The sequence below is a fragment of the Bos javanicus genome, chromosome 6, assembly GCF_032452875.1.
Source record: "Bos javanicus breed banteng chromosome 6, ARS-OSU_banteng_1.0, whole genome shotgun sequence".
In the NCBI taxonomy this organism is placed as follows: domain Eukaryota; kingdom Metazoa; phylum Chordata; class Mammalia; order Artiodactyla; family Bovidae; genus Bos; species Bos javanicus.
Window position 1 is genome coordinate 84995824 of NC_083873.1, and position 11371 is coordinate 85007194.

The 11371-nt window shown below is 33.8% G+C and overlaps 1 protein-coding gene across 1 annotated transcript in view; it reads right to left on the reverse strand.

The window, feature by feature from the left end:
• LOC133249634 (UDP-glucuronosyltransferase 2C1-like) overlaps nucleotides 1–11163 on the reverse strand; it is a 38500-nt gene extending 27337 nt beyond the window's left edge. Inside the window, exons 1-3 of the mRNA XM_061420364.1 lie at nucleotides 10368–11163; nucleotides 5785–5933; nucleotides 4029–4160 (exon numbers count right to left, since the gene is read on the reverse strand). Coding sequence (XP_061276348.1) covers nucleotides 4029–4160; nucleotides 5785–5933; nucleotides 10368–11088 — 1002 coding nt within the window. The 5' untranslated portion in view covers nucleotides 11089–11163. The remainder of the gene's footprint in view (nucleotides 1–4028; nucleotides 4161–5784; nucleotides 5934–10367) is intronic.
• Between the last annotated feature and the right edge of the window lie 208 nt (nucleotides 11164–11371).

Consider the following 11371-nt stretch of genomic DNA (forward strand, 5'->3'; position numbering starts at 1 on the left):
GGAGAGACAGTTTTTGGTTCCTCCAACACTTCGTTGATACCACTCTTAAACACTGTATTTTAATGCAATTGGGAATTCAATACTTTTATGATGATGCCTTTTAGGTTAAATGTTTAAATGGGTATTACTCCTACAAAGCAATTTTTTAAAAGTAATTTGGATATAAATATAAGAATTGTCATAATTGTTGTAAAGGCCTGTTTTAACTAAAACTAGGAAAAAATTAAAAAGTATATAGCTGGAATATTATAAAGTATACTTATAAATCTTTTACTATATTATTAAAGTTTTAACTATTTAAGAATTATTATTGATTAGTGGGCATATATGATAAGCCCATACCAAACATTATTCAAAATGGTGAAAAACTGAAAGCATTCCCCCTAAGATCAGGAACAAGACAAGGGTGTCCACTCTCATCACTATTATTCAACATAGTTTTAGAAGTTCTAGCTACAACAGTCAGAGAAGAAAAAGAAGCAAAAGGAATCCAGATTGGAAAAGAAGAAATAAAGCTCTCACTGTTTGCAGATGACATGATAGTACACATAGAAAACTCTACTAAAGATACTATCAGAAAATTACTAAAACTTATCAGTGAATTTAGCAAAGTCTCAGGATACAAAATCAATACACAGAAAACACTCACATCCCTATATACTAGCAATGAAAAATCAGAAAAAGAAATTAAGGAATCAACCCCATTCACCATTGCAACAAAAAGAATTAAATATCTAGGAATAGACCTACCTAACCTTGGACTGCAAGGAGATCCAACCAGTCCATTCTAAAGGAGATCAGTCCTGGGTGTTCATTGGAAGGACTGATGCTGAAGCTGAAACTCCAATACTTTGGCCACCTCATGCGAAGAGTTGACTCAGTAGAAAAGATTCTGATGCTGGGAGGGATTGGGGGCAGGAGGAGAAGGGGATGACAGAGGATGAGATGGCTGGATGGCATCACTGACTCGATGGACATGAGTTTGGGTGAACTCCAGGAGTTGGTGATGGACAGGGAGGCCTGGTGTGCTGCAGTTCATGGGGTCACAAAGAGTCGGACACAACTGAGCAACTGAACTAAACTGAAGGAGACAAAAGAGCTACACACAGAAAATTTTAAGACGCTGATGAAAGAAATCAAAGATGATATAAACAGATGGAGAGATTGTCCATAGTCCTGGATAGGAAGAATCAATATTGTGAAAATGAATATACAACCAAATGCAATCTACAGATTCAATGCAATCCTTATCATATTACCAGTGGCATTTTTCACAGAACTAGAATAAAAAAAATCACAATTCATATGGAAACACAAAAGACCCCAAATACCCAAAGCAGTCTTGAGAAAGAAGAATGGAGCTCAAGGAATCAAGCTTCCTGATTTCAGATTATACTACTAAGTTACAGTCATTAAGACAGTATGGTACTGGCACAAAAATGGAAATATGGGCCAATGGAACAAGATAGAAAGCCCAGAAATAAACCAATGCACCTATGGGTACCTTATTTTTTACAAAGGAGGCAAGAATATACAATGGAGCAAAGACAGTCTTTTCAATAAGTGTTGTTGGGAAAATTGGACAGCTACATGTAAAAGAATGAATTTAGAACAATTCCTAACACCATAAATAAAGATAAACTCAAAATGTATTAAAGAGCTAAATATAAGACCAAAAACTATAAAACTCTAAGAAGAAAACATACACAGAGCACTCACTGACATAAATCAAGGCAAGATCTTCTATGGTTCACCCCCTAGAGTAATGGAAATAAAAATAAAAGTAGACAAGTGAGACCTGGTTAAGCTTAAAAGTTTTTGCACAGCAAAGAAGCTATAAACAAGGTGAAAAGACAGCCCTCAGAATGGGAGAAAATAATAGCAAATGATACAACTGACAGAGGATTAGCTTCCAAAATATACAAGCAGCTCATACAACTCAAAACCAAAAAACAAACAACTCAATAAAAAATTGTGAAAAAGACCTAAACTGACATTTCTCCAAAGAAGACATATAGATGGCTAACAAACACATGAAAAGATGCTCAACATCACTCATTATTAGAGAAATGCAAATCAAAACTACAATGAGATATCACCTCACATCTGTCAGAATGGCCATTGTCAAAATGTATACAAACAATAAATGCTGGAGAGAGTGTGGAGGAAAAGGAAACCTTTTGTACTGTTGGTGGGAATGTAAACTGATAAAGCCACTATGGAAGACAGTATGGAGATTCTTTTAAAAACTAGAAATAAAATCACCATGTGTTGTGTTTTAAGTTGCTAAATTGTGTCCAACTCTTGCAATCCCATGGACTGTGCCTGCCAGGCTCCTCTGTCGATGGGATTCTCCAGACAAGAATACTGGAGTGGGTTGCTGTTTCCTTTTCTAGGGGATTTTCCTGACCCAGGAAACGAACCTCGAGTCTCCTGCATTGCAGGCAGATGATTTATCAACTGAGCTATGAGCCCTGAAGAAACCAAAACTGAAAAAGACACATTTATCCAAATATTCATTGCAGTACTATTTACAATAGCTAGAACATGGAAGCAACCTAGATGACCATTGACAGATGAATGGATAAATAAATTGTGCTACATATACATAATACGATATTACTCAGCCATAAAAAAGGAACTCATTTGAGTCAGTTCTAATGAGGTGGATGAAACTAGAGCCTATTATACAGAGTGAAGTAAGTCAGAGAGAGAAAGATAAATATTGTATACTAATGTATATATATGGAATCTAGAAAGATGGTATCAAAGAATTTATTTGCAGGGCAGCAATGGAGAAACAGACATAGAAAACAGACTTATGGACATGGGGAGAGGAGACGAGAGGATGAGATATATGGAGAGAGTAACATGGAAACTTACATTACCATATGTAAAATAGATGAAGTGAAGAAGTGAAGTGAAAGTTGCTCAGTTGTTTCTGACTCTTTGCGACTCCATGGGTATAGTCCATGGAATTCTCCAGGCCAGAATATTGGAGTGGGTGGCTGTTCCCTTCTCCAGGGAATCTTCCCAACCCAGAGATCATACCCAGTTCTGCTGCATTGTAGGGGGATTCTTCACGAGCTGAGCCACAAGGAAAGCCCAAGAATACTGGAGTGGGTAGCCTATCCCTTCTCCAGAGGATATTCCCGACCCAGGAATCCAGCCGGGGTCTCCTGTCTTGCAGGCAGATTCTTTACCAGGTAAGCTATCAGGGAAGGCTGTAAAATAGATAGCCAGTGGGAATTTGCTGTATGTCTCAGTGAACTCAAGATGGGGCTCTGTATCAACCAGAGAAGTAGGATGGGGAGGGAGATGGGAGGGAGGTTCAAGAGGAAAGAAACATATGTATACCTATGGCTGATTCATGTTGAGGTTTGACAGAAAACAGCAAAATTCTGTAAAGCAATTATCCTTCAATTAAAAAATGAATAAATTTAAAAAAGAATCATTATTTAGGGTTGCTATTTAGGATCATTTTTAGGATTAATTTTCTAGGATTATTAGAAGAATATTTATATTTAGGATTATTTTTAGAATCTAAGCTCTTGGTTTCAGGTTCAACAAGGACTCATGTTCAAAAAAATAAATCATAAGGAAGTATAGTCCCAAGACATTCTGTGAATCGAGCCTATTATTTTCATTATCTTTTCCTTTATTCTCTGCCATGTTATTTGCAACTTGTTTATATGCTTCAGATTTAAAGAAAATATAAGAACATCCAAAAAAAAGTTAGATTACATGGATGCCTTAAAACATATACACAAAGCTGACTGATCATTTAACAATAGCAAATGATTAAGTTTTAGCTCGTTATTTAAGGAAAATACTGTAATAGATTTTCCTGTGAATAATGCCAGTTTTAAAGCAAGGTAGCAATCAAATATCCCCTTTTAACATTTATACTTTTTCTTTAGAGTTCACTTAAATTGACATTACCAATATGAATAGCCTTTTCTATGCCTTAAAATTATACTTTTATAGAAGGTTTAAAACAACTGTCCCTGAAAAAAATATTATCTGACCTTCTGTGGAATCTGGGCAAGGGCTGATGCAATCATATTAGACTTTTCTTCTGAGAGGTTTTTGATCATTGACCCCAGAGTAAACACCACGACTCCATCTTTTCCAGAGCTTTGAACAAACTCTTCTAATTCCTATGAAGAAAACAGTGTTTGTAATATAAAGCTTACAGTTATAATAGATGTCACACTTTTTTCTCAATGTGTCTGAATAATTAGAACAATTCTGTACTTTCACATGTTAATGATTTGACTGTAAAGAGATGACCTGAAATAATTTCTTATTAAACAAATTAAAAATTATTTTTACTAAAGGCTCATTTAGTAAAGCATATTTCAGGTATGTATGTTTCTGTGCCTGCATGTTTGTGTTTGCAAATTATTGACTGCCTGTTATCTTCTTCCATTTGCTGAACTCTTGACATGTATCATTTAGCTTACATATATGGTAATTTTATGAGATATGTATACATTTGCATATCTCAGTAAGGTTAAGTAATTGTCCAAGCCTACACAACAGTAGGTGGCAGAGCAAATTTCTACCTTTAAGCTAAATAGTTCTGGTGCTGCACTTTATATTTAGTCTTAGAAGATAATAAGATTATCTTTCATTTTTCTGCTGAATCATGGTCAGCACAATGACACGATTTTGGTATATTAAATTTTCCCTGTTTTCTAACTTTCAATTTTCTTTTATTTTGGTTATATTTGTTTTTTATATAAGCTTCCACAAACACAATCAGGAATGAGGTAGCCAAGTAACTCCTGACCAGACAAGTAATGCAGAAATACCTATAAAACATACTCTGAGGATTATAGGAATATAGTAGAAATATATAATTTTGAGTTAAAAATAAAAACAGCATATTCAATCATACTGAAATAAAAAGAAATCTTTTCATCCTATATTTAAATACTAGCAAAACTAAGTTAATTAAATAAGACAAGAAAAAATACGTGAGACTTAAAATGGAAAGCCAGGTAAGAGATTTATTTTCAGGGATTTCTCACATGGTTATGGAGGCTGGCAAGTTTAATGTGCAGAACAGCCCATTAGGCTGGAGACTCAGAGAAGAGCCACTGCTGTAATTCAAGTCTGAAGGCTACCTACTGGCAGAATTCAGTCTTTTGTTATATTCACATCTTCAACTAATAGGATGAGGCTTATCCACATAATGAAGAGTAATTTGTTTACTCAAGGTTCACATATTTAAAAGTTAATGTCATCTGAAAATAGCCTTTCAGTAACTTCCAGAAAAATGTTTGTCTAAACAGCTGAGTACCTAGCCAGGGAAATTAATACATAAAATTACCCATTACACTATATTTACAGATGACTTGACTTAAAATATAATGTTATCTTTATTTTCAATTATAGCATGGTATTCTTGAGATACTAGAAAATATTTTTAAATGTATATAAAATAGATTTTCATGAATAGTGAATGGACTTTGAACAAGAAAAGAAAATATTGAGCACTACTTCAATCAGATAATAATACATAATCCAAAATAATGGTATTCACCTTTTGACTGTAGTGTATAGCCTAAGAAAATGGGGAGCATGTGTATACCTGAAATTTAAAAATGTTAAAAATTATTAAAAAAAAATAAATATGAAAATAAAAAAAAAGAAAATAATGACCATTAAATTCTATTCTGTATTCTCAGTTTGCAGATCAAATCTTAATAATAGTTAACTAGAAATCATTTAAGAGATAAACACTCCTATAGGAAAATAATAAGCATGTTTAATTACCTTAGGTAGGGGCTTTGCAGGCTTGCAGTGCAGTCCTCCAACAAATTCAGTATTAGGTAAATAGGGCTGAGGAAATTCAAAATCCCAGTAACTTCGAAACAACCACATGTCAGCTTTCCCCATAATCTCACATAGTGTGGTAGGTTTTCCTGAATAAAAATGAAGGATAATAGAGGGAAAACAATCTGATATGGTAAATGGAAGATATTTCTCCACCTAATTTTCTAAGTAAATTCTTGAAGACCAATACTGAGCCTTTGCAACCCAGCTTATGTATCAATTGGCCTTTTCCCCTGAAGAGAACACAAGAGTCAGAATATGAAGAAGTAAGCACAGATATAAGTATGGAGCAAAACCAAAAGCCTGTTGCTTTCTCTCTGTCAATGGAGTCTTTCATCTTGAGCTAAGCCTGTGCTTCTAGTAAGTTTAAGAAACTTAGGCAATGATCCTCAGCCTTCTGTAGTAGAGTCACACCTTCTGAAATTCCAATTTATCTCATCCTCATTGCCCAAAAAGTCTCTGACTATGTTTAAAATCAACTTGTGTTTTATCCTTTTTATCCTACTGTTTTCAAGTGTGCTGTCACAAAAAATTACATCCTGAATACTTTTAGTACAACTCTTAAAGTGATTGTTTCCTTTGCTATAGTAAAGGAAAGTTCTTATTTTACAAGATTTCATCCTCTTTGGTAAAGATATTGTATTGCACAATAATCTGGTGGTGAAATATTTGCCATTTTGACATATTTAGTTAACAAACAGTACAAAAAGGGTTTCTTTGAACTGAATTGGAAGCCAAGTGAATATTTACAGAATAAGAACTCAAATTAGTGACCCTGAATTGAATCATCTTCCTTAGTTTCAACCAGAGTTTCATCTCTGAATTCTATATATCTACTGCTGTATACCAAACCTTATCCAGAATTTTGGTGTCCTTTTGAAATATGTGCTCTGTGTCACCAATAGGAGGAAACCATAGCTATCTTGTTTCTTACTACATGGCTTGTTGAATATTCTCCTTGATGTCCTAAGTGTGCTAAGGTTTTTACCAGAAATATATAAGGGATTTTGAACTCCTAGGAAGATCTATCTGCATAAGAGACCAAGGCAAATCTCAGTAAATGAAGGGCTTGACTCTGGTGATTACAATATCCAGTTTCATACTCAACACATATCTTTATGAAAATGTGTGCACACTTTAGGTTGTTGTTTGTTTTTTAATTTTCTCTAACTTTTGAGTTAAAACACATTGAAATTAATTGTTAAAAAAAAAAAAGAAATTAATTGTTAACGGGCATATTTTTGTCTGGTAGAAAATATCATTTCCCAAATTATGATTTTATTGCCCTACAGCATTTTTTTGGACCATTTTTGTATCTAACCTAGTGCTCTTATTCTAAAATTACTTTATCCCCCAAGAGGTTTATAAATAGTTTCTCAATTTTTTGAAATTAATGCTGTCTTTCTGGTTTATTCATCAATTATTTGAACATATCTATGACATATTCTAATGAAAAAAATTATATATTATGAGTTATACTTTTAAAATTGAAAAACATACTTGGAATGCATTGTATAATGATGATTTTAAATTCTGAATAGCCAATTGCATCTATATCTTGTAGCATTTTAACATATATAAGTAAAAGAAATGCATTTCTTCTATTTACCAAGTATTTAATTCTTCTTCTCAGATTATTCTAAGTTGCTAAGAACTATGGAAGAATCAGGGATAGAGTAATACCCTATCACTAGAAAAGATGTCCCTAAACTGAGTTTCAGACTGCTGGGACCAGAAGTAAACCAGTTCAATCCAGTTGAAAGACTTAAATATAAGACCTAAAACCATAAAATTCCTCAAGGAAAACAAGTGGGAAATAATTCTTGACACTCATCATGGCAGTGAATTTAAAATGTAACACCTAAAGTATAAGTAACAAAATTAAATTAAAAATTAAAAATGAACAAGTGGAACTGTTCAATTAGAAGGTTCTGCACACTGCACAGAAAAAGAAATGATCAACAAAATAAGAAAGGAGCCTATGAAAATAGAGAAAATATTTGCAAACCATATGCCTGTGTAGGTGCTGCCACCTAAAATATAGAAGGAATTCACACAATTCAATAGCACAAAAACAAATAATTAACTTTTAGAAAGTTAGCTGAGGAACTGAAGAAACATTCAGTTAGTCAACAAGAATCTGAAATGGTGCTCAACATTACTAGTGACCAAGAAAATTCAAAGCAAAACCACAAAGAATTAACATCTCATTCCTGTTAAGAGGGCTATCATCAAAATGACAGGAGACAAATGCTGGTGAGGAGGTAGTGAAAAGAGATGAACAAATTTACACTGTTAGTGCAAATGTAAATTGGTAGAGCCAATAAGGGAAATGTTATGGAGGTTCCTAAAAATTTTAAATTAACTTGATTTTATTTGATTTTACCATATGATCCAGAAATTCCACTTATAGGTATGAAAATAGGAAAAAAAAAAAAAAAAACCAGATCATTGCACTCTTAAGCTCATTGCTACAGTATTTACAATAGCCAAAATCATGGAAATTATCTAAGTGTTTATAAATACATGAATGGATAAAGAAAATATCATTACAGATAGAATGGAACATTATTAAGTCATGAGAAACAAGGAAAACTTACCATTTGCCTCAACATGGATGGACCTTGAGGATATTATGTTAAGTGAAGTAAGACAGGGAAATATATCACTTATATGTGGAATCTAAGAGAAAACAAAACTAAAACAAACTATAGACATTGAAAAAATTGGTGGTTGCCAGATGCTAGGGTTGTAGCATGGTCGCAACAGGTAGTTGAAGGTGGTCAGATGGAACAAAGTTCCAGTTCTAAAGTAAGTCATCTAGTAATTTACAGCATGGTGACTATAGTTACTAATACTGTATTGTGCTAAGAAAGTAGATCTTTTGAGTTCTCAGATAAAAACCCATTTAGAACTATGTGTAGTGATGGATATTATCTACAGTTATTGTGATTATTTCACAATATGTAGAAATATCTTATCATTATGTTGTATACATATGATGAAACAAAATTATTTTAAGGCAGGGAAAGAAATATTTTGCATAAAAATTTCTCTGCCACTTGAGTCAGTGCCCAGCACTCCTCGTTTTAGTGTGCAATGTGCTTCTGCATTATGTATTAACTAGATCCCCATAGAAGACACAGGAAAGTTTACTCTACAAAAAAGCAATTTCCTCCTGGCCCCAGCAAGGTAACTAACTCCTTGGGAGGTAACATTCCTTTCCTAATCCCTTTAGGCGTCACAATGACCCACTACTCACTTTTTAAGACTGCATAAACTGGCAATATATTGCTTTAATGGATGACTCTTTCATGTTTAATCCTTTCCCTCAAAAATTTATATAACAGTGCTTTGACTTCTAATGTGCAGAACATTCATCAGATCTTCCTAACAGACTTTCTCCAGGGTTACAATCCTCAGATTGGCTCAAATAAAAATTTCCATTTCCTTCTTAAGTTGACTCGATTAATTTTTTGTCACCAACTGAAACTAATACAATGTTACATGTTAGTAACACCTAAAAAAAACCAACTAAATGATGTAAAAAAGTACTGCTTTCTCAAAAGTAATTTACCTTATGCAAAATTTATTTAACATAATCACATAAAATAATAAAAAATAAATTATTCAAAAGGAATGAAAGAAGGGGTAAATGGACTTTCGTGAGCTCTTCCACCAAAGTTTTTTTAGTTACTGAAAGCTGGAGTATCTCCACATTATCGGGAACATTGGTATGATCAAATCAGAGTAGAGAAAAACTTTGTGCTCAGGGTCAAAAGTCACTAGTTCACCTCTAATGCAATTTTAAATAGAACAACAGAAACAAAACACCGAGGTGATTTACAAAATCTGGAAACATGGTCCTTTAGAAAAAAAAAATTTTTTTTTTACACTTTAGAAGACAAGAGCAGATGAAACCAAACCACATTATTTATTTTCTAGTTTCATGCTAGAAAATTATTTATTTTCTAGTTTCATGCTAGAAAATTATTTATTTTCTAGTTTCATTGCAAACCTGGCCACCAATTAACCATTCCTTCACAGGACATAAATATAAAGTCTTAGGAAGAGCAAGTTAATCAGAAAGAAAACAGGCTGCGAAAGACGAGAAACAAAATTCAGAGAAGTAGTCCAGGTTTATGGAAATTAAGCACACTGTCAGATTTGGATTTTCCAGACACTCCAAGAAATCATACATAAATATAGAGAATATTCCTTCTCGGATATATATTTGGGGTTCCCCTGATGGCTCAGATGCTAAAGAATCAGTCTGCAATGCAGGAAACCTGGGTTCAATATCTGGGCTGGGAAGATCCCCCGGAGGAGGGAATGTTATCTGTATTCAATCATATAACACAAAACCAAAAAAAGAGTGTTATTATTTCTTAAATTCAAAACAGTGTAGCCACAGGTGCTTGGATCTTCTTCTAAAATATATTTTGTAAGTTTTCATACAGTCAGATAAATATTTACATTTTTATAGGCTATAAGAATACTTATTATATACATATTTCTCTTACCTAAAACCTTGCTGTAATACTCATCCCATTCTGGAAATATATAATATGAATATATCATGTCACTCACTGTATACAGTAACCAGTTCTGCAGCCTCTGTCTAAAAGTCATCTTGTCTGTCAGTCTTGATGTGACACCAGGAACATATGAAGAAGGCATAGGAAGCCCAGCACACAGTCTTTCAATGACATTCCCATAGAAAAATCGAAAAGTGTATACAAATGGAATATTCAGGAGTTCAGCCACCAATTCCCCACAAAAACTTAAAGGGTCAGCAATACAGACGTCGAACTTAGCTGCCTGTAGCCTGCTGAGTAACTCCTTGTTTGTGATAGCACTGTCACACACTCTTTTGTTTGTTAATAAAAATCTTCTGCCTATATTTGCCAGTTTTATTTGCATTTCCCACCATGAAAGTTTTGACATTTCAAACGTAGCTTCATAGAGAATGGTATTGAGCTCTTCCATGAAAGTTTCTTCAGTTACTGAAAGCTGGAGGATCTCCACATGATAGGGAATCTTGGTATGATCAATCAGAAGATTTTGTGAAGGTACCAGGACAGTTATCTCATGCCCACGAAGGTGAAGCTCTTCTAGAATAACTTGTAAATTAATCCAGTGACTAAAATCCGCAGGCCATACAAGAACTTTGCCTGTCCTTCCAGAGTCAAGGAGACATAGATGCAACATGAAAAGGATGCAGAAGACTTTCACAGTCTTCATGGTTAACACTTGATCAAATTAAATCTGGGTTTAAACCAAATGCATGAAACACAATCCAAAGATCTCTCCTTAACAATCCCAATCAATTTATAGTGGTTGGGCTGAACTTTGAAGTGTGTACTTTGTATTATGGATTAAAATGAAAAGCAACTGCTTTGATGGGAAAAAAAAAAAACAAAAAACTCAATACACTGAGTTAGGAAATATATACTCAGGCTTAAAAACAAATCCATAATAATTTCTAAGTAATGCTAGAAAATCCAGCATTATATGATTGCATATT